The 24,998-nt window shown below is 39.9% G+C and overlaps 1 protein-coding gene across 8 annotated transcripts in view; it reads right to left on the reverse strand.

Annotated features, from left to right (window-relative positions):
• Window positions 1-24,998, reverse strand: part of Pias1 (protein inhibitor of activated STAT, 1) — a 113,520-nt gene that overhangs the window by 15,416 nt on the left and 73,106 nt on the right. For all 8 annotated transcript variants that reach the window (XM_039081109.2, XM_039081110.2, NM_001106829.3 and 5 more), the window contains exons 7-9: window positions 18,380-18,485; window positions 7,762-7,835; window positions 1,692-1,852 (exon numbers count right to left, since the gene is read on the reverse strand). In XM_039081109.2, the coding sequence (XP_038937037.1) occupies window positions 1,692-1,852; window positions 7,762-7,835; window positions 18,380-18,485 (341 nt within the window). The remainder of the gene's footprint in view (window positions 1-1,691; window positions 1,853-7,761; window positions 7,836-18,379; window positions 18,486-24,998) is intronic.

Below are 24,998 nucleotides of genomic sequence, written 5' to 3' on the forward strand. Positions count from 1 at the left end.
CTTTATACTTTACGTTCTATACTTGCAAATTGCTTATAAGATCTTATTTGATAAACTGAAGGGAGATATATATATATATATATACACACATATATATATATATGTCCAACCAACAGTTAAATCCAAACAAAATACATTGGTACTAAAGGAATATTTATAGGTAATGCAAGAAATCCACTGTGGCCAAATTAGTCATAATATTAAATGAAACCAAAGACTAAAAGTTATTAATAGCATATAATCAGAATTTATGTAATAACTAAACCAGAAGTTTTATTAAAAATGCCTTTTAATTCCTGTTCTGTTTTGAGAAAGTGAGAGAAATCTGTATTATAAGAAAAGGAAGAACTAAGATATATACTATACAGAGCTGATAAAATATTACTATTAATCTAAATTTACAAGTCAGTTACCGTTTCATTTCTGAAAAATCCATCAGAAAACACTATGACTCATATTCTCCTGAGCCTCAACACTTTTAAAGCTCTGGGTTGCAAGTTTATTGATAAATATATTCAATCTCTTGTATTATTGCCTTCAAGGCTCTTATGTTTTCTCATATACTATAAATAAACTGTCTTGTTTGAGTGTTTTGCTGAACAATACTAGAAATATTAGCGAGGCATTTTTCCCTTTTCACAATGCATTTTCTTGTTTCTTGTTCAGTGGCAAAAAGGCAAACAGAAACCTAAGGGGAATGGCAGACTCATGGCCAAGTATCAATAGGTCAAAACCAACAGACAAATGGCTAACAAGAGAACCGCTGCTCACTGTGACACAGTGGTGAGGACACAGAGAGAACACAGAAGGGAAACAACAAGGACAGAAACAGAAGCAGCAGAACAGGGAGCGGTTATTAGCTGGCTGTCCTTTGCCAGGAGCCCTGACAGTGGAAAGCAGGGCTTGGTAGACAGAACAGAAGCCAGATTTTCTACGAAAAAGTCCAACTTTTATAAGAAACTGTATTATTTACAAATTGTTTCAATTATGTGTGTTGGGGGGGACTATGTGCACATGGAGTGTGGAAAAGGGCATCAGATACACTGGAGCTGGGAACTGAACCTGGGTGACCTATAAAAGTAGTATAGCTCTTAACTGCTAAACCATTTGTTTAGCACCAAAAGCTATCTATTGATTGATTGATTGATTGATTGATTGTGAGTTTGAATTAGCCAGAATCTCAAAATTTGATCATGCATTCTGTTAATGCACCTTGTAGGTCTTAGATGTACTCAATATACAACACACACACACACACACACACACACACACACACACACACACACACACACTCTTTCACAACAAGCAGAATACACACACCCATAAGTAAAATCAATGTTAAAAAATATTCTAAAGAGGAAGGACACCAAGATGGCAAAAAGGTTCCTGTCGCCAAGCCTAACAGCCAAGTTTGATTCTCAAAACATACCTGGTAGAAGGAAAGAACCGACTCCCCAATACTGTCTTTTAACTCCCATGGTCACAATGTGCTGTCCTAATTGTTTTTTAAAAACCCTAAAAGATGAAAAGTATCTACAATACTAGTTACTCACTTTAATTACTGACTTCTAGAATAATGAAAATTCTATAGACAAACACCTTTGAAAAATTACCTCTCCATTTTATCTCAAAGCTGAGGGTAGCAAACGTGACCAGCAGAAGGACAAAGAGAGAAATGCAGGCATACGTACCCATCAATAATGAGGTGTTCATATGGGGCCTTCTTATCACACACAGGACAAACCCATGTTGGCTTTTTCTCATTCATTTGAATATAAAGAGTTGCATCAAAACACTGGAGGTGGGAACAGGTAAGTGCCCGACATGGAATTGTCAGTCGCATTTTCCCAAGCTTTAAGAAAGGGAAACGGTCAATATTAGTAGGTGTTGTCGAAAACTTATGCTGTAATAATGACTTCCAAGTACAACATGCATGTACTATGATTTAAACTGTGTTGTGCCCACAATCCTTGTAGCTCAGGCTCAGTTAACATGGAAGAGGAGGCAGACAAAGTGCAAGGCCTGAGAAGCATGAAGTTTGCCTAGACTAGTTCCTAGAAACAGCAGGGATGCTTTTGATACTGCAACAGCACTGCTGTCTAAGAAGACCTGCATGAGGATAATACCAACAGACATGCCATAGGGCAATCCTGCACAGGGCCACTCCTACACAAAGAACTAGAGAGACAATGGAAGGATGCTGAGTTAGAAGAAACAGTCTTCCCCACGATGATCCTCCTAATTGCTCTGAAATTATATACATACAAGTAACAGTTTATCACATGGACTGAGCAGGTTGTATTTATATATATAGGCATGTGTGTATGTGTGTGTGCGTGTGTGTGTGTAAAAACAAAGAAAAGAGGCTGTGATTTTGAGACTGAGCAAGGGAGAAGGTACTTCAGAGGGATTTTCTACGAAAAGGAGAATGGGAAAATGTTATTACTTACACTTTAGTTTTTAAAAAGTAAAAATTTTAATATCAAAAACATGCTCTATGTGTACGTGTTTCACTACTATGGAAGAAAATAAAACTTTTTTATTCAGGGGTCGGGGGGAACCTACCTGAAGGATTAAAATACTACAGCATCTGTTTGGATATCAAACACAGTGACTATGAATAGTCTGCCGTAAGAGCCATCTACTACCACCTACAGACTGTGGTGAGTTTCTTGTTGGAAATGTCTCAATCCCTTTGAATGTTGCTCTCATATTGTGTGTGTGTGTGTACACGCATGTTGAACCTGGGGCCTCACGATTGCTAGCCAAGCACTTCACCACTGAGCTGTATTTGTAGCTCTCTCTCTCACTCCCGCTCTCACTCTTTTAAATCAGTCTTTGACCTGAAAAAAGTTAAGAACCATCTACTTAGAGATTTTTAAAAAAGACGACATGGAGATCAGCATGGACACTAACACCATTTCTGAATGAATACTCAGTTCACAGGATGAAGCCCAAATCACCCATTTCTTCCATGATATGAGGCATAATGGCTAGGCAGCTCTGAAGAGGAGACAGATGTGCACTCTGAACCTCTCTCCTCACTGGGTATCATCACTCAGTCAATAGCTCCAGCTCTCAGACACTGCTAGTACATTGGGGACATTTTTCTTGCCCAGTAATTGTGGACTGAGCTGACACAAACTGACTCTATTCAGAGTCTTCTTTAATCCTACACTGCTTGCTTGGGCCCAAAGTAAAAATACTGCTGGGGACCTGCACAAGGAGTAAAGTATCATGATCTCCATCACCACTACAGCATTTCCAAAGTCCATAACGGCCCCAGAGCATGTAAGCTACTCACTCTCTACAATGATATTACTTGGTAAGTTCATGGAAAAGGACTTTCCATATGTCTGTGAGTTAAAAGAGTAAAGGGTTCGTGGCTTACAAAATTTCAGGGAAATGTGTAATTTCCTTGTCTACCAAGGAAACCAACTGTCATGGGGCCCTAAATTATTGTTCTGAGTCCAATGATTTACTGTGCTTCTGGGAAGACACTTAACCTTTCTGGGCCTCCTTTTCTACATAGAAAGTAGTACCATTTCCTTTCCACTTCCACTGGATGCAGCGATAAAGAATTTAAAAAAAAACTCTGAACATGCTAACCACCTAAGACAGGAGGAACAACAATTTATCATGTCCAAAGCATGGAGAGGAGAGAGCAGGGGTAAAGAGTGCCTGTCTCTGTGTGCAGCTCTACCCTTGAACAAGATTAGACTGCTTTATTTCTTTGTGAATCTCCTACTGGAAACAGGTCAGACTCATGCCCTTGTCCCCAGGTTAGGAAAAGTACCTGCTATCCTGTAAGATGATAGTCTTGTGTATGACAGACTGTCAACTGTGTATGCTAGCAGTCCTAGGAGAAACTTTTTCTGTCTTAAAGATGTGAAGACACTGGGGAGTATAGGAATAAAGGCATGTGAAAGGAAAGCCTTTAAGAACTACCTCTTTCAAAGTATAAATAAAGTCTGTGGCCTATTGCTTGGATTCTGACGCCCTCCTTCTTCCTGTCTGTGTGAAGCATCAAGGGAGCCCCACAGCTCTATAGCTGGGAGCGTTTGTGCTGGCACAGAGCTCCCATCAGACGCTCAACCTGTGCTTTCTTCATGGAATATTAAGCAACCAGTAGAACTTTGCATTTCACTGTTAAGGTCTAATTTGAGATATAAAAACTGAGTTTGGGGCTGAGATGCAGTCACAAGAACATTTGCCTTCTGTGCAAGAAGCCCTGAGTCCCAGCACTGACTCACAGAGCTGGTTCTAGAGTCCTATCACTCGGACAGGGGAAGCTGTTCAAAACCATTCTCAGTCTCAATAGTGACTCTGAGACCAGTCTGGGCAATATGGCCCCATCAACTAGACCGTACCTTAGAAACTGTTGATGGATTAATAAATGCCTTAGCTAATGGCAAACAAGCAGTGGATCTTCTGTTGCCAGAACTAATTTGCTTTTTGGCCTTTTTCCCATATGCTTATGGAAATCTAATAATAAGAACAGAACACAAGTTCAGTAAAGAGTGTCATGAAGCTGTTCAGTTAGCCCTTTATGCACAGAGGCAAGAAAACGATCCCATGTCTTTGTGTTGAGCGTCACTGACAAGGTGACCTACGGTCTGAAAGCAAACTGACAGGTAGACAGTATAAGAATGACAGTTATAAGTGGTATAAGGAACCAGAAGTTCATGTTCAAATATATGGCCTTTTAGTAGCTGTAACACAAACATCATCTAAAGATCATACAATAACATCTAAGTGAAGACTCCTCCTGTCTCTCATCTTAAAATCAATCACTAGATTTAGGTGTCTACCAGACAGGCATTTACTGTTTCTAACATAGTATCAGAAGGGGCAAGCTCTAAGCAGTTTAGTCTTTTGATTACAAAGTTAGGTTCTCTTCCCTTTGAAGGATAAGATGGATGTCTGCACTATCAACAGATGAACATAAACAAGCTCCCATGTTTTCTAGTGAGGCTGACTTTACTCAGCCATGCTACAGCACATGATGCTGTATAAAGAAAAAAACTAGCCATAAGCCGGCTTACACCAGCAGGAGCCTACAATGTCATGGTAACCCGTACTTCTTCGTATAATAAGAAAGTCTGATTGATACTTAAAAAAAAAAAAAATCTCGTTAGGTTTTTCATAATAATAAGTACTCATAAAATAAATTTCTAGTTTATTTTCTCTCTATCAATTCTAAATTATCTATGTTAGGGTTTACAGGTCTGTGGAACAGCTCACATCTGACTTCTCAACATTTCTGTCTCTGTTCTTAATAAATTAGAACCGACAATCCTCAAAGAGAAAAAGCATTTTAATTATTTTTGTTGCCTTTAGCTAAATGGCACACAAATAACGGAAACTCATTTATTCTGAGCTCTGCATATTACAAAAGGGAAATAGAAATGCACAGTCAGACAGCATATTTACATATTTCAAAGAACAAATCTCTTTTTATGATTCCATAAATTTGATATATAGATGAGTTATCACAACTGTATTTTATTTTTGAGCAAAAACGTACCTAAAAATATATGGCCTTGCTATTCTGGAATAACTGTAGGGGGAATTATCCCTTTAGCCAAATAGAAAATCATGACATATTGTAATTATATATTACATATAGTAGCTTTTTATGATCTGAATTTTGAAAGCAGATGCTAGTTTACAATGAACTGCTGAGACTGTTGAACTAATGAGAGAGGAGCACAGGGGACATCAAATTAGAAGCTGGCTGAGTAAATCAAGAAGTTTAAGAAGCAAAATGTGATCCATATTTCCCCTAACAGGAAAAGCACCTGAACCACAGAATAAAGAGCACCTTCCATGAATAAGATTGCTGTCATATAGCGGGCAGCTTCTTCATATGAACACATCTCGTGTGACTGCTCAATGTTCTAAATACTACATGTCAGTGCAGCTGTAAACACTTTTAAGATGGGAACACAGAGGATCAGACTCAGGAAATGAAGCTTCTGTGGTCTTTTAAATTTATCCTCTCAACTGGGGTTTTACAATGAAATGAAGCAGCAAGAAACCCTGAAAAGGGGAGTAGGTTAAGTGAGGATTTGGAGAAAAAGAATGATATGTTATTTTAAATTATTTTATTTAAAGGTTTTTCCCTCACTTTCTACCTTCCTGATCTTGAGCCAATTTTATGATTCTTTAACATTTATCTGGTTATTAAAGAATGTTTAATAATAGTAACAATACTTTTCTTAAGGAAGACAGGCTACAAAATCCACTGTGGCAAAGGACACAGTGGATTAAATTGCACTGTGCTTCTTCTATGGCCATAATGGTGTATAAAAAAAAGGAAGGGATCCCAGCTTAGGAAACATGTAAAAGACAGATTACAAATTAATCATACACCGATGACTTTATATTTGAGTTAAGGCTTAGTAAGCAATACTAGGCTAAGATGAAGGACAATAATACCTACATATTTTACAAAACTTGCTATTTTTTTTTTTTTTTGGTTCTTTTTTTCGGAGCTGGGGACTGAACCCAGGGCCTTGCACTTCCTAGGTAAGCGCTCTACCACTGAGCTAAATCCCCAGCCCCAAAACTTGCTATTTCTTAAAAGAACATGAAACTACCAGCAGAATCTCAATGCTGAAAGCTTTCAATGACACCACCTTCCTGAACAATCCAGGCAAATCAAGAGGCAAGTGTGCCTTCGTTCTACATACATTTGAATATGGCTAATTTGATTAGCTAAAATGTCAGCAGCTGGCTACTACCTTCACCCCCTTCCATATGACGGCAATGTTCAACCGTGATTCCTAATCTTGGTGTGTGCGCCCACCAACAAATTAGGTATGAAATGAGTTCAACATAATTTTTTTGCTTATAGTTTTAATCATTTGGTCAAATCTAATGACTTTATAATTATTTCATTCAAATGACTGTTCCTTCCCTTTCTGGTATTAAGTTAATTCTATAGGTATATGGAATTCAGTCAGGTAGAACAGAATTTCCTTTCTCCTCCTCCTCTTTTTACATTAAGACAGGGTGTTGCTATGGTAACTTAGCTGGCCTTGAACCTAATGGTAATCCATCTGCTTCAGCCCTATCCCCACAAGTGTTAGAATTATAGTCATGGGTCTCCAGGACCGGTGCTGCAGTGTGTGCAGTGTGTGTGTGTGTGTGTGTGTGTGTGTGTGTGTGTGTGTGTGTGTGTGTGTGTGTCTGTGTGTGTTACTAGCAATGGCATCATTTTTTGTTTTGTGTTTGCTGTTGTTTTTAATTTTCATGAAGACAAAGTCATCTTGGGGCTTAACATGTAAACCAGGTTAGTCTTGAACTCAGATTCTTTTGTCTCTGCCCACAAATGCTACGATTAAAGGTATGTGCCATGCCCAGCTGGTACAGGTTTTAAATGGTGGCTTCTTATAGCTACTGCTGACAAAATGGTTAAATTTCGATGTGGGTGACTATTCAATTTCTATCCAGAAAAGTCCTGTTTGAATTAGTGGAGTATGGAAACACCACAGCACTCCCTACTCTGTTCTTTTAAGTGGACCCTGAGAGACAGTTGTTTACTGAAGGCCGCATTTAGATAATTTATTTAGTGTACACTATGCAGAAGGCACACTTTAGAATTGTTCAGCTCACAGTCCTATGCTTCAGTGTCTTTCCACTGTAATAAACTCTGACAGTGTAAGAATGCGGAGATTCTAAAGTAGGCAGAATTTCTCACACTCGGTAGAAAGAAGAAGTGTGTATACTCAAAGGCAAGCATTAGCAAACACTTACTGGACACAGCAGCGAAACCCGTAGGCTGGTAGTAGCTATCTCACTATCTGGATCTGCAGTTAACTTCTCTTTAACTGAAATGCATTGGAGAGAAAACAAGTAGAACGACTTTATTAAAGACATTACTAATATAACACTGAAAAAGAAGCGTTAAAACTTAACACCTAAATCACCCAAACTCACCTGAACAATGATTTTCCCATCACCTGTCTAGAAAGCTAAGAGCAGTTACATGGCTTCTGCCCTTCATAGTAAGCAAGGGAAGGAGGGCCTCACTCTGAAGCTCCTGCAAAGCCCTAGTATTACATCACAGCCCACAGGAAGCTGGTCCTACAGCAGCTTATGTGTTCCAGGGATGGTTGGCCCTTTTCAGTTAGTACTCCAAGATACTAATGATTTTCTTTAAAATTATGATTAATTTGCAGTCTTTGATTTTAAAGGAAAGCAAAGAACACGATAAAATTAAGTTTGCATGGCCAGAAAATGAACAAAACATTTATTATAACCCTACTAACTCCACTTTTAAATTATAAAAGAAAAGAAAAGTTTCAAGTATTTCTTTACCATTTACTGAATCTTGTCATTTACCTGTAAACTCAATGTGCTGTCTTTAGCAAGTCAACTGCCTCTTTCCGCTAATGTTATTTACAGCAACTCCAGAAGCCACACCAGACACTCTACATCTTTTCAGTTCCAACATCCTACAATTTTCAAAGAGGTACTGATACTTTTACTTTTCATGGCTATTCTTTTACTGTCCTCCAATTTACTGTAAAAGATTCCTTATACTTCCCATGGATGGCGATTTGAATAAGAATGGCCCCCACAGCTTTATATATTTGAATGTTTGGTCACCTGGGAGTGGCACTATTTGAGAAGGATTAGAAGGTAGGGTCTGGGCTGGAGAGATGGTCCAGCAGTTAAGAGCACTGACTACTCTTCCAGAGGTCCTGAGTTCAAATCCCAGTGACCACATGGTGGATCACAACCATCTGTAACCACCTGATGCCCTCTTCTGGTGTGTCTGAAGATAGCTACAATGTACTTATATAAATAAAAATTAATTAAAACAAAAAGAAGAAGAAGAAGGAGGAGGAGGAGGAAGAAGAGGAGGGGGGGAGGAGGAGGAGGAGGAGGCAGGGCCTTGTTGGAGGAGTATGTCACTGAGGGTGACTTCTGAGGTTTCAAAGGCCCAAACCAGGCCCAGTCAGTCAGTCAGTCTGTCTGTCTGTCTGTCCCCCCACCCCCCAAATCGATCAGGATTTAGCTCTCAGGTACTGTTCCAGCATGTCCCTGCCCTTCATGCTCCCTGCCATGATAATAATGGAGTAAGTCTCTGAAACCAAAAGCAAGCCCCCAATTAAATGCTTCTTTTTATAAGAGTTGCCTCAGTCATGGTGTCTCTCCACAGCAATAGATCACTGACTAAGACAACATGTGTAAACCTGCAGGAGCAGTTACCTCTGATGACAGAAACCAACAGAAACACTGAGTCAGAAAATGTCCAGAGAATATATTCTAACAATCTTAGAAATAGGGGCCTGAGGTAGAATGGTTGTAAGCATAACCAAGCAGTTTCAGAGCGGCTGCACAGTAATTAAAACTGCAATGCTAACACGGGAAGCACAAACTGATATGCAGATGTCTAGGTGCTGACTGCCACTAGCAGAACAAAAAAGCCACCCGTTATAAAGTATGTGATTACACTGTGCAGTTTGGAATTTTTAGATGACCCTAGTTCTGGACAGTCTACTGAAGAGCTGTCTCATGTTAGGGATTCTCAGCACAGAAGCACATCTGAGTTACATCTGGAACATTCTATTTTGTAACTGATCACATTAGACTGGGGAAGAGAGACATGAATGGGTGGTTTAAAAAGCTCTACACAGGACTAGAGAGATGGCTCAGTGCTTGAGAGCACTGACTGCTCTTCCAGAGGTCTGAGTTCAATTCCCAGTAACCACATGGTGGCTCACAGCCATCTGTAATGGGATCTGTTGCCGTCTTCTCATGTGTCCAAAGATAGCTACAGTGTACTTATAATAAATAAAGAAATCAAATCTCCAGAGCCTATGTTGAAGTTTTCTTCTATTTAAAAAAAAAAAAAAAGCTCCAAACAGACTCTGACGCCAGACTAAGAAGTTATTTTATAGACTGGAAATCTGAAGTTTTCAAAGTCTGTATGTATTTCTTATTCTTAGACTGACTATCAAATCCTCAAAGCCATAAAACCTCTGGACTTCAGTTTGAAAAATAGAGCCATCAAGACACTATAGTATCAACAAATATAAATTAGGAAGTTATTTATCCAACCTTAGCTAATCCTTCCTTATAAAATAATTTGAAAGAACATTAACTTAATTAGCAGGGCAAAGTGACTTTGTAATCCCAGGAAGATTGCTATAAGACTAGGCCACCCTAGTGAATTCCAGGATAGCCTGGGCTACAGTATGAGACCCCTGTCACAAGACAAAACAAAATCCCAATTAACAATAACAAAACCCGACTCCCCACTTCCCAGTACTGACAAAGAACTGCATCTCTGAGGATGTCTGAGAAGAGATTGGCATGTGAGTTAATGAAGTAGGTGACAGAAGATCAGCCCTCAATTCAAGGGAAATGGCAAGTGGGGAGGACAGAACAGAAAAAACACGAACTCAGCATTTGGGTATAGCATTCACCCCAGCACCCCAAGGCTCTGGTCATCAGCTGGACGTCACATCATTGGTTTCTCTGAGCCTTTGGACTTGTGCTCCGCCATGCTTTCCTGATTCTCCAGCTTGCAGATGGTACTGTGGAACTTCTCAGCCTCCAAAAACAGGTAGCCAGTTCCTCTATTTTTTCCCTCCCAGTCTATTTTTATCCTCCTGATTCTCACTCGCTCTAGAGAATCCTGAGTAAGACACACCATCCATTCTGCATGCCTTTACCAACTGGCCCAGCAGCACCCTCCTACACAGTAATGGGATGAGCTTTGTGTAAACGTGTACTGTTTTGTTTTAAAGATTTGTTTATTTATTATATATAAGCACACTGTAGCAGTTTTAACACACCAGAAGAGGGCATCAGCTCTCGTTATAGTTGGTTATGAGCCACCATGTGGTTGCTGGGATTTGAACTCAGGACCTCTGGAAGAGCAATTGGTGCTCTTAACCGCTGAGCCATCTCTCCAGCCCATAAACTTGTACTTAAATGCAGCAACAGCATAATATCAACCTTGAAATCAAAACTCAGAGGTCGGGGTTGGGGATTTAGCTCAGTGGTAGAGCGCTTGCCTAGCAAGCGCAAGACCCTGGGTTCGGTCCCCAGCTCCAAAAAAAGAACCAAAAACAAAAAAAAAAACAAACCAAAAAAAAAAAAAAAAAACAAAAAAAAGCAAAAACAAAAAAAAAAACAAAAACAAACAAACAAACAAACAAACAAACACCTCAGAGGTCACAGAGGTTGTCTTGTTGGGTAGACAGTAAGAGGATAGTTCCCTGAGTCACCAAGTCAGAATTCTGACTTGTCAAGTGACCTTAGTAACTTTTTTCATAACCAGGTAAATGAGAATAATAGTTATCTCATAGCATTGGATTAAATGAGTTTAACCCAATGAAAAAAATGTTTTAAACTACCTAATATTATATAAAAACAATGATAGCAATTCTTACTTAAAATAATTTGCATGCTTCCTCTCTCTTGGAGATAGTTTTTTGAAATTATATTTGTGGATTTCTATTACAACAAGCAAACAGACAGAAATCTCCTTTGCCATAACAGACCCAATCCTACTCTTATAAAAACACATTTTTTTATATGTGAGGCAGTGTAGGCTCTGCATCAGTTGAGAGCAGCTCAGCTGCTCCAGACTGAGTGTTCCAATCTATCCCACAATATAACAGTTATCTTTGCTCCCAATGGCTGCAGGGTAAGGCCATGGTCAACAGGTGGACCATCTGGCAGTTCCTAAGGAGAATGGCTAGCTGATCTTCTGTACTGGAGTATTAGAAAAAGGACTGTGTGAACCAGTGTGTGCAGTAACGGCATGTGTCACACAGAAATCTCATTTATTAAGCTACCATGGCCAATGCTGACATAACCAGTCTTACAAAGGTAGTGGGATAATCTTCCCAGAGGCTGTTATAAGGAGTGACAGAAGGGAACACATTTCCTGAGAAACAGTTTTGTTATCAACTGAGCTACTTAGAACATGGGTTAAAAAGTCTGGGACTCTTTTTAAACTGAAGAAAACTATTAACTTTGCTATATTCTTAATGTAAATTTGTAATGAAGTAGATCCTGGATTAGGGACTGAACCTCGTGCCTCCTAAGCAAGCTAGTACTTTCCCATGGGGCTATGCAGTCATAGAGACTTTCAAAGATCCTGCTATGGTTGTGACTAGACTCGATCTCTAGATGAACCTGGGGAACTGGCATGCAATCATGCTGAGTCTTCTGCTCTACTCACACCATGGCCTCTCCATCTACCTCAGGTCTTCCGTGGGGTTTCTCAGTTTTCAGCACCTATACTCTATACATCTTTTATGCCACATGTGTCTAAGGATGCATATCTGCCTGAATTTCAACACTGTCTAGTAATACACTAAGAATAAATACAATTCAGTTACATATACTGATCACAAATTTTCCAACTCATGACTCATGTATGTGTTCTAGCAGTTTCTTTAGTGAGTTCTTGGGACTTTTTTCTGTGTAAATAATCTGCAAATAAAGATAATGGTTTCTTCATCCCTCATCTTTATCTTTTCTTTCCTTGTTGTGACCTTTAGGATAATGCTAGGCACAATACTCTAACTTATGATAGTCTTAGGAGATTCAAGTTTCTACCATTAACTATGATATTAGCTAAAGCTTGTTTTTGTAAATGTTTTGTAATACTGGGGAAGTTTCTTTCTTGTTCCACTAATATTTTGCTGGGAGTTTCTACCAGGAACAGATGTGAAGTTTAGCCAACCACCTCTTCTGCATCTCTGGAGATAACTGTTGTCACAAAAAGTGATTTAGAGATTAACTTTCTAGTGTTCAATCAACTTCCCAGAATACCATTTTTATAAAGAACTTATAATAATCAAAATAACTCCAAAAAAGAAAAAGCGGAAAGATCGTTTTCAAGGCTTGCTAAGAAGCTATAGTAATTGAAACACTTCTGGCTAACAGAAGTGTTCAGAAATAGATTCACATACCTATGGTCAATCAGCTTTTGATAAAAAGCCAAAGAAATTAAATGAAGGAAAAAGACTCCTTTAAAGCAATGTTGTTGGAACAGTTGGATAAAGAGGAGGCAGGAAAAGCAAAGTTCTGCACCCCACTAAGAACTATGCCCTATGAACTATGGTCAGTCCTCCGGACTGTGGTCTGCAGTGGTAAGAGTTCTACTTCATGACTAAGTTGTAGCTAGCTTGCTACTGAACCCCTGTTCTTATGAGCTACCAGTGTTAGTCATGAGACTGTACCTGATGCACTGAAACAGATAACCTTGAAATTCAGTGCCTTGGTTATACCACTCACACTGTAACATCTAACACAACCACACAACCGTACAACTGCTTCACACTACTGTACTAGACGGAGCTGTTCTGAACTATAACTGTTTGATTTCTCTCCCTCATTAATCTCAGAATACTTTAATTCAACCTTTTATAATTTTAGAGCTGAAAACAACAACTAAGCATACGAAGCTTCCCATTCCACTACAGGCCAGAAAACAGAAGGCCTGAAGCCTGATTCTCACCGTACATTTCTTTTTACCAGCTAACACCAATCACTGAGTACAGAGGCACATGCCTATATTCTTAGCGTGGGGAAGTTGTGGCAGGAAGATTACAAATTTGATGTCACAAACTAGAATAATTAATAACAAAACGTGAGGGTTTACTATGTGTGAGGAAGTGAGGACTCTAAGAAGAACTGAGATGAGCCAGCAGAAGCACAAGATGCTCAGTGAGGTCCACCCAAGCTGATGATGTCCAGGGACCCTGGAGGGACTGGGAGACAAAGGCCCCTGGAGTAAGGCAGTACTAAGGCAGCTAGAAGGTTTGAGGCACAGAGAATACTCCAGCACTGAGGAGAGATGAAGGGAGAGAATACGGTGTTTTTTGGCAATGGACAGGGTTGTACATCGCACTAATGAAGCTAGAGACTTTATTCTACTGGTGTTAGGAGTTTAGGGTGAAACAGGATGGTAAGATCAGATGTGTGCCACTGAGTTAGGCTGCTGCCAGGAAAGAACAAGAAAAGCCCATAAAGTAAAGAAATACTTTAATACATCATTTAGGACTGAGGTTTTAAAGGTAAAGACAGTATATAAAGATTTAAATGGGGTTGGGGATTTAGCTCAGTGGTAGAGCGCTTGCCTAGCAAGCTCAAGGTCCTGGGTTCGGTATCCCCCCCCCCCCCAAAAAAAAAAGAAAGAAAAAAAAAGAGAAAAAAAGGATTTAAATGCGGGCAATGATAGAAGATAGATTTAAGAAATGTTTAGGTTGTCAGTTGGCAAATCTAAAGGAGTCTTAAATTCTTTTTTTTTTTAAGACTTATTTATTTATTATATATAAGTACACTGTAGCTGTCTCCAGACACACCAGAAGAGGGCATCCGATCTCATTATAGATGGTTGTGAGCCACTATGTGGATGCTGGGAATTGAACTCAGGAACTGGAAGGGAAGTCAGTGCTCTTAACCGAGGAGCCATCTCTCCAGCCCTGAGTCTTAAATTCTTGATTCTGATAAGCAGAGCAATGTTTAGGTCAAGACAGTCAACCTACAGAATCTGAAGCTACAAGAGAGACCTGAATGAAGATTTGTATTTGGGGGTTAGTACGAGTTTAAGCAGAAACAGTAGATGTGAAAGGTAGGACAGCATGGAATTCCAAGGAACATTTACAATACACTCCCAACTGAGTCCCTAGGGTCTCACTATTTAGCCCTGGCTGGCCTCTTAACTCACAGTCCACCTCTGCCCCCCTCTGCTGGGATTAAAGGCCACCAAGCCCAATATTAGGAAGCTTCTCTCCAGGAGTCTATAGAAGGAAGGCAGGTGAAGTCAGAAGAGGGAGGAGACCATTTCAAGGAGAAAAAAGTTAGTATCGAATGCAGCAAAGCATCAGAGGTAGAAATGCTTTGGCCAGAGCAGTGAGAACAACACTGTGGTCACTGCCTATGCACAATGAGGGGAACTATGGGGCTCAGACGCTATGTGAATAGTAGAGAAGTAGTACACAGAGCAACAGACTACCTTGCTAGAGTATTAGGACAGACAAGAAACAGAGTGGTTTTGGTTTTTGTTTGTTTGAGACAATGTCTCACTGTCTATTCCTGGCTGGTCTTGACTCACAGAGATCTACCCACCTCTGCCCAAGTGCTAGGATTAAAGGTGTACACTAGCATGCCCAGCAAGAAGCAGAGTTTTAGAGTATGAGAAAGACTTATCAGTAGAGCTGTCAGGAAATATGTAAGAAGACAAGAGGGACTAGAAATGTGAGTAGAAGACAATGAGGTGGCCAGCTCACATAGAGCTGTGTCTGAGTATTGTCTCCTGTGTACTCACATCTCAAACAGCACAGTTCAAAGAGGGCAGTCAGGTCCTTCCCAGTTTCACCTTTCAAACACCATTTCCACTTTAGAGATACATTCTCTCCCACACTCCTTTCTGTTTCTTACACATGATAACAACAAACAGGTTGTTTTTAAGTGGGAGGTTCCTAACTGGTTCTAGGCGTTGAACTTGGCCCTCCTTACTCATCCTCTAGCTGATGATCAGACCACACAAATCTGATGGTGTTGTTCGTCTGTGTAAGAACCCTTTGATGGATTTTGACCACATGGACCTCTCTAGCACCTATGAATTTATAGTCTCCCTACCCTCCCCTGGCTCTTCTCATCCTTTTCTAGTCTCTAGTTTCTCTGGCCTTTTCCCCTGGACATATCCCCTTCCTATCCTGGGGCTTAAGAGCAACTTCTCCTCTTCTCCCGACTACCATTACTGTCCTCTGTATGCCAGAGCAGAACAGAGGACTAGAATCCCTGTGGTGTCTCTAAGAGTGTCCTGTCTTCCTTCTTCAAAGCACATGTCAAATTGTAACTCATTAATGACTTAGGTCTGTCTTTCCCATCAGATTGTAAACCTCTGGGATATACGGAGAAGGTGTGGTCTTGTGTAATGTTGTCCTGCTATTCCTAGAACACAGCAGATTCTTCATTTAATTTCCTAAATGAAAATACAGAACTCACTTCAATTTAGACATTTTGGTTGTGAGCTTTTATGGGCTGAACCATCTCTCTAGCCCACAGAATGCATTTTCTCAATGAAAAGTCTGAATTCTAAATACTAACAAACTTATTCTAAGAACATTATCACACATGGACTTGACTAACAAAACTGTCAGCAGACCTTCCTTACAAGGTCAAGAATGACTTATAACCAACATAATTGTAAGCAAGTTCATGCTTCAAAAATTCCTGAGCAATTTCATTTTTGCTTAACTTTTTTTTTTTTGCTTAACTTTTAAAATAGTATTTTAATTACATAATTTTTGGAAGAGCTATTTCTTTACAGATGATATAGAGGTAAATGTATTTGGTCAACTGCATGTACTTCTTTATGCTTTGTATTTTTTTCAAGGCAGGATTTCTCTGTGTAGCCCTGGCTGTCCAGGAACTTGCTCTGTAAACCAGTTTGGCCTGAAACTTACAAAGAAGAGCCTGCCTCTGCCTCTGCCTCTGCCTCTGCCTCTGCCTCTGCCTCTGCCTCTGCCTCTGCCTCTGCCTCTGCCTCTGCCTCTGCCTCTGCTTCCCGAGTGTTGGCCTGTTCGCCACCACACCCAGCTACAATATACTTAATACTGGTAAAATCCATTCATGCTCTTGGCCCACAAGGAAGGTAAAACAGAACTACCATAACACTGTCAGTCAGGTTAGCAGGGCAGAAGGATACTAAGTAGCAGGCAGTCTTTCTGCGGAACAGCAGCTGGACGGATTCCTGGAAGCTCCACTCTAGGCTCTCCTGACAGGCCCTGCAGGGTGCTCTAGCCACAAGTGTAGGCTCTCCGACAGGTCCTGCAGGGTGCTCTAGCCACAAGTGTGGAAGAATCAAGAGCCCGTATCAGCAGCCTACTCTGTTGTTAAATCCAAGTCTCAGCTGCCTTCTTCTGAGGTATCTGTCTCTTTCACCACAGTTTACCACATAATTCCATGTTTTCTGACTAGTTGAGATCTAGTAATGCAAGGCAAGACTAAAGACTGTAGTCAGGGATAACTCCCATTGAGGCTGTGAAAAAAGGATGCCTCTCTTGCATATTCCTTCAAGGTAGACACTTTCTTGTCCCTGACTCATGGTGCCTCCATTCCCCTAGATCCACAAACAATGCTTTTATTTCAGCTCCAATTTTGACTCTTGGTTCAAATGATCTTCCTGTCTCAGCCCACTGAGTACTAGGGATACAGATGTGTACCACCATGACCAGCTATTTGCATTTTCAAAGATGCATCCTTTTAGTACAGAAAACACCTCCAGTGAACTACCCAGGTGTTCTGTTACCAGGGGTAGTGGGATCTTCTAGTTTGGTCACAACTAGTCCAGGAAGTCCACTTTTAAAGCTTACTTACAGTTCAATTTTAACACATCAAAATGAAACATCCAAAGGGGTATGTGTGTGTGTGTGCACGCGTGCGTGCGTGCGTGTGTGTGTTTGTGTGCACATGAAGCATAAGGATCACAGCAAGTCTGAAACCAACGTAGGCTACAGAATCAAGGCTAGCCATTATGTTCCTGAGTATAATGTGCTGCTTCCTAAGCACCAAACCTCCACCTCTAAATTCTCCTACAAAGAGCCCACACTTCTGGAAAAGGGAACTAAGGAAGAACTTAAACCACCTCTTTAGAAAAGCCACTGATGCTCAAAACTTGAAGCCAGAAAGTCCAGGAAGTCCACTTTTAGACCTTACTTACAGTTCAATTTAACACATCAAAATGAAACATCCAAAGGGTGTGTGTGTGTGTGTGTGTGTGTGTGTGTGTGTGTGTGTGTACGTGCACAGATAAAAATTCTCAAAAAATACTTTTTAAAAATCACATATTACAAACCTATCATTACAGACAAGGATAAGAATACATCAAGGAATGAAGAAATGTGTCCAAGGTAACATTTATTTCTGCCATTCCACTGACTTTTTACTTTTTACAGTAAGGGGACAGTCATATAATTCTGTGTATTTCTCCTGGACCTAAAGTATTCTTGAAAACCAAAATAACGTTCTTGGAATTCAGGCCAAGATTTCCTTTCCATCTCCTAAAATTCCTTAAACATTGGTTTTATGAGGCTGTAAAAAAAAATACTGTGTTCAAGAAGTAACTTTGCAAAGTAAATATTAAGATCTGTAAAACACAGATCATTAAATATAGTTCATGGCAAAGACATTAAAACTACTCTTAGATCTTAATTTACAAGCTCACAATACTAAGTTCTTGCAGTTTGTAATCCTCTATAACAAGCTCTGGTAAAAAAGCAAAACAAAATAACACAACCCTAAAAACACTAGAATCTGAGTTGAGAAAAAACCACTACTCTAACCTTAACAAGATAGTTTAGCTACATATATGAAGTAAGTTTACCATACGTACTTAAAGCTCTAGAATGATCCGGATTCCTTATCCCCTTTGCTCGTAACCTCTGAAGAAGAACTGTTGAGGACAACTGTTTTACAAGATATACTGCCATGGAATAGGTCTGGAAAAAAAAAGATGTAGAGAACCAATCATATATTTAAGTAAACAGCATATCTATTTAACCCACAGCAACAGGGAAAGAAAACTAACACTCTCGTAGCACCTACTGTGTGTCAAGCACTGTCCTAGGTATTTCAGTGAATCCTGACTGATAGGCTGTTGAGGTGGTTAGAAACCTAGGTTTGTGTGTGTGGCCGAGAAAACTAAGGTAGAAAAGTAAAGACACTTCCCTAACACTCTAGTGTCAAGCTGAGAATGCCGACCCAGCACTGCAGCTGTACAGCACCATGTGCTTCAAGGTAATAGAGTTGAGGTCTTACATGAAAGAACACTATTTAAGGCTAAATATGAACCAGGGTTGTTAAGATGTTGAAGGTATCACAAACTGTATTCAGTAGGCACTATACTCTAAACATTGCCAAGGAGATGGTTTCCAGTCTACTCATTTAGTGCCTACTATGCCCGGGAAGCCACTAGACCTTAAAAACACTTGACTTGAGCCATGTGGACATCAGGCAGTGAGACAGTGAAGAGGCTGCACAGAGAAGTGCGGGCTTGAGGATGAGCAGAACACCAATGCCGCAAGGACTCCCTGAGAAGGTGGTGTGAGAAGCAGCTAGCAAGCCATGCTGAGTGAAGGGTGCATGGCTGGGAAAGAGGAAGAGAAAAAAGGCCAAGACTATGAAGGGAGGAGAGGGAAAGAAGTTTTTTTTGGTGGTGGTTGTGATGTGACAGGATCGAGCAGATCAAGACCCTGGAAAAGAAGTGAGAAAACAGTCTTCTTTATAGCAACAGTTTACAACGCACTCCTGATATATACTACAGACTTCATTTTAACTTTGTCTACGGTCTGTAGAGGAGGAAGAGGTACTTTTGAAGGGCTGATGAAACTGAGGCACAGATTATACACATGCTTATGATCGTGTGACTGCTGGGATGGCTCAGGCAGTAGAAACCAAGAGGAAAGGGGAAGGATGCCAGAAGACGGTACTAAATAAGCAAGGGCCATGAAGTTCCACAAGTCTTCTTTATATCAGAGTTCATTAGAATATCCTAGCCTAGCCCTATGACCATTCTAATCCATCCATCCATCCATCCATCCATCCACCCACCCACCCACCCACTCCCCCTGCAGGGTTAGGGTCTCATACATTAAGAAGGCACTCTGCCACTGAGCTGTTTTTCCAGCATTAGTTTTACATATTTAAATACATATCTGTCTCTTAGTAACAAAAGGGCACACCCTACAGAACCCCCTGAAAAGCTACATTTCCTGTCAAGTTCAGAAACCTATGTTCACATGGTATGTATTTTCTGGGTGGGGAAAAAACTGAGTAGCAAACAGCAAATATACTTTGATTAGTACATTCCACAGTATTTTAATGAGGATGACATTTACAATGTCCCTACATTTAAAGCTCATAACTTACTAATCTAATGCAGAAGTGATAAGAGTCTTTTAGGAAGAAACCCAAACCTTGTTCACCATCACTCCTTGCTTGCCTAATCCTTCAGGTCAAACAGAAACTGGAGAGATGCTAATCAACACTGTGAGATTCTGGAATGACAGCTTCAACTTTCAACCTTGGGATTACCTCCAGTACTTTCTATTAGTATTTATGATGAGATAAAACAAACAAAAAAACCAATACTACCAACAACAAACAAACAAACACACCAAAAACCAAGTTCAGTGAAACAGTATGTGTGCTCTAGTTGAAACACGTAACTAGAGAAGAAAAAAAAAGCTGTAAGAATGCTAGGAATGAAATTCCACTTGCAATGTCACAAGGAGACACTGTACACAAAGAGCCCCAAACCAACAGCAGCTAGTCAGTGTTTCTGCTGGCCCTGAAGGCACTACCTAGGCCCCAACTATTTGTATATCATCTCAGTGTTAATTTTGTCTGTACTTTCCCACAGTCTGTAAAGTTGTTTAAGTCTGTAAGATATTTTCTCCAGAATCCAAACAATATCCTTCCGTCCCCCTTTACAGTAGTGTCCAAGTAATCCTCCATCTATAGTGAATGTTTAATAAATGCTAAATACAATGCCAGAGTAGAACAAGAAGTTACAATTTGCTTTTCTCCTTCAGGAACTGTGTGGAGTCTACTTATTTTCTTTGAAAAGACATATCTCTTCCTCCTTGCCACCTCCTCTTCCCGGTGGTAGGGCCTCCCTTCACAAGGCTTCCTGTGAGTTAGGCAACCCTTCTACTAGGTAATTATATAGCCTTGTCTTTATTTGTCCTTTTAGACAGAATCTCACTAAGTTACATAGGCTAGCCTAGAACTGATCGGACTGGTTTTAATTTTGAGATTCTCTTAAAGTGGCTGGAATTATATCCCTGCACCACCAGGCCAGGCTATATAGTATCTATCTATTCTGTATGAACTCTTCAGAGTATCCTCACAAGCTGAATTAAACTCATGATTTTAAAATAATGTAATTATAGTCATCTGATATTTACAAAAATAATTTCCTTTCTACCTTTTAAAGATTTATTTAAATTGTATGTATATGAGTGCTTTATCTGTATTACACCTACATGCCAAAAGAGGACATGAGATCCCATTACAGATGGTTGTGAGCCACCATATGGTTGCTGGAAACTGAACTCAAGACCTCTGGAAAAGCAGTCATTGCTCTTAACTCTTGAGCCATCTGTCTAGCTGCCCCTCTTCCTATTTGTTTTAAAAAAAGGCCTCTAAGGCAGACTGTGGCGGCACTTGCCTTTAATCCCAGCACTACACAGAAAAACCCTGCCTCAGAAACCAAAACCAAAACAGGCGTTGAGGCCACAGCTCTCCCATCTCGGTGGTCTGGAAGACTCCCAGTAAGAGAGATGTCCCCCTTTCCTCTAATGTTATCTATAAATCACTATAGTCCCTCCCCTCTTCTCCCGATTTCTTTGATAAGTCTCTCTCTCTCACACACACACACACACACACACACACACACACACACACACACACACCCCACATACCAATCAACCAAAAACCAAAGCACCTTCTGTAATGTCTTCTATTGCAGAAATGTAAAGAAGACTTTGCAGTTCTGACCTTTGTGCATCTACCTTCTGACTCCTGGGAGGATGGGCATGTGTCACCATGCCCAGTTTATGGAATGCTTGGGGAAAGAATAAACTCTAGGCACGTAGATGAGGAATTTTTGAACTGAATTACATTCCCAGCTCTCAAAATCCTTTTCTAATAAAGAAATTTCATAAAAGAGAAGTCTTATAAACATATCATTAATGTAATTAAGTTTTAAATTGATAGTGGGGCTGAGCATGATGGCTTTTAATCTCAGTACTCAGGAAGCAGAGGCAGCTGCGTCCCTCTGAGTTCTATGTAGCCTGGTCTACATGAGTTGCAGGCCAGCTAAAACTACATAGTCAGATCCAGCCTAGAAACAAAACAACCAAGCAAACAAACCCAAAACCCTCATGGTGGGACTCAGAGGCTATGAGCACTTGAGAGCCAGAGTTTAGACAGAGTTTTCTTACAAAGGTTTGTGACTGGTGGTGGAGACAGAAGAATCGCTGGGGACTTGCTAGCTTCTAGGCTAAGTCAGGATACCTTGCCTCAGGGTACCTCAAAGAATGACAGAAGAGGACACTGTGATGCCCTCTTTTGGCTTCTATTTGTGCAGACATTCACATGTCTGCATACACACACACATACACACACACACACACACACACGCACGCACGCACGCACGCACGCACGCACGCACGCACACACAGATCATTCTAATACTAAATATTACAATAGTAGTAGTATTCTACTTAACACAGGACCAATCAAGGAAGTGCACTAGCATCTATGTTATGTTTAAAAAGTTGCAGCTAGAAGAAGAAATAAAGGGCTGGAGAGATGGCTCAGAGGTTAAGAGCACCGACTGCTCTTCCAGAGGTCCTGAGTTCAATTCCCAGCAACCACATGGTGGCTCACAACCATCTATGAATAAAATAAATAAATCTTTAAAAAAAAAAAAAGAAAGAAATAAAATAATGTGTGTGTGTGTGTGTGTGTGTGTGTGTGTGTGTGTGTGTGTGTTTTATTATTTGTGTAAATGACAATCTCAAACTAAACACTACCTTCCTGGAAAGACAACAACAAAAACAATATATGAATCAGTAGCTTCTGAATATACCAACAATAAATAACCCTAGAAAATGTAATAGAACAAAAGGTACACTGGAAATAGCAATAATAAAACCAACACGGGGATTAAGGATGTAGGACTTACAAAGACGACTACTGCAGTTACTGAGGAGCATCAAGGAGAATCTGAGCAAATGGAGAAATATGGTTCGTTCCTGGGACTAATAACACTACATATTATTAGTAAAAATCCTCCCAGTTTCTCCATTCACCTGTGACTCTAAAGACATCTTACTAAGTCTGAGAAAGACCTAGAGGCAGAGTGAGGAAGGCGTGTGGTTAAGAAACTCCACAGTTCCTGTAGCGAAATAATGTGACGAGAAGCTTCACTGTGTCTCATGCTATACTTTTACCAACTCACCTCCACATCTTCCTTCGTAACTGCTCTCTGGATAAGTTTATCTCATAGTTCCTACCTGACAGATTTGAGAGAAATTACCCATCAGAACTGATCTATCTCTCTAGTTCCTCCAATCATTTTACTGTCCTACTGAAGAAGCTGTCCTTCCTAGCTACCACGAGCTCCTTCAAGGATGCAATTCACTGCTGACTCTTCCTCCTCCCTCTAGAAGAATCCTGCCACCATCCAGACACATTACAGATTCTCCCTTCAAGACAAAGAACTGTCAATCTCAGTCAGTCCCTTCATCATCTCTTCTTCTCCCGAGTAACAGGCTTATAATTTGCCAGCCCTAGGGCTTACCTCCAGCCCGTCACAACTGAACCTTCCTGCTTATGTCGCCTGTGTGCTCTCCATTCAGACTGTTAAAACATGTGTCTGTAAGTTCATTTGTGTGTGCTCATGGAAGCAAGATACTGATGATGGGTGTTGTTCTGAATCACTCTACGCTAAAGCTCCTATAATGCTGCTGTGATAACTGGCTCTTAAGAGGTGACTACTGTATGACTTTAGCAACTATTCCAACTGCTTAACCACTCTAAGGTGTGACCTTACTCTAAATGGAAACATCTATGCTTCCTGCTTGTAAAGAGAAAATGCTTACCTTTGAGATTTCCTACAAAGCCCTTCATGGTTGAATCATGTCTTACTCTCCAGAAAGGTCCCTGATGCTGCTTTCACTCACTACACTTTGGTCACAATAAACCCCTTTCAGTTGCTTGTGAATGACAAGGATCACCCCTGCCTCTAGACTGTTGTATTTCCTCTGAACATTTCTTTATCTTTCTCCCAGTTTTTCTCTCAGTCACCGCTTCCTTGGTGAATCCCTTCCCTGACCTCTGACCTCTTTCCTCTTTCAAGTACTTGACTACACTAAGATTACCAGCCACTACTATCTTATAGCACTTACACAGATGGACATTTTTTTGTGTGTATACAAGAAGCCCCTAGATCTCAGGCCCTGGGAAAACAAAAATTTGTTCTCCCTACAATAGTATTATGCAGTGTATAACATAGTCAATAATTTTAATTCATGGATAGTAGGGTTAGGGTTAACACTAAAAAGCTACAATATTTTTTAAACAAAAATTTAAAAGATTATTCAAGAAAATGAATGCTAGACTAAGAAACAGTATAGAGAAAGTTCACAAACAGGAGCTGAATCTAAAAAATATGTATATAACAATAACTATCATTTACTTAGTGATATTAGAACTGAGTTGACTAACAAGTGAAAAAATATCCCCATACAACATGAATTCAAGATGCATTAAATATTTAAAGATAAACAAGAAACTGTCCTAGTTTACCATCAGCTTGGAAAGCATGGAAAGACTGAGCATTATGGGAAGGGGGAAAGACTACAGAGCAAAAAGCTGGTTAGTATTTGGTGCTATGAAAACTTAAATCTACATATAAATAATCACATTTATAAAAAGCTCACAAACTGAAGGCATGTATTTGTAAGATGTAACAAAGGGTGAATTCTCAACATATTAAGCCTAGTAAGAAAACTAAGAAAAGAACAAAAGAAAAATGAACATGAGTATAAATTTAAAATGTAAATAGTTATAAACACCAAATATGCCTTGTCTTCTCAAAAACAAAAGGGGTACTAAATGCTAAAATTTACTCAATGCTAAAGAATTTTTAAAAGATAATAGTGTTTGCATGCAAATAAACACTATAAATCAGAAAACACATTTGTATATCTTTGGGGTCAATGCACACAAAACTTCTCAAAATCCTTCTTGCTCTTTGGCTGAAAATCTCTACTTCTGATAATTTACTGTAAGGAAATTATCGTTCATGTATGCAAAGCTATGGCTGCCAGGACAGCATTCGAAACCATCCTCAACACCAGAGAGCAGGCTAGGTAGTGGCATTTTCTTATAACCACATGATATAGCCACTTAAAATGCTGCAAAACAATGTGTAATGACAT

Source organism: Rattus norvegicus, chromosome 8 (assembly GCF_036323735.1).
Source record: "Rattus norvegicus strain BN/NHsdMcwi chromosome 8, GRCr8, whole genome shotgun sequence".
Classification (NCBI taxonomy): Eukaryota; Metazoa; Chordata; class Mammalia; order Rodentia; family Muridae; genus Rattus; species Rattus norvegicus.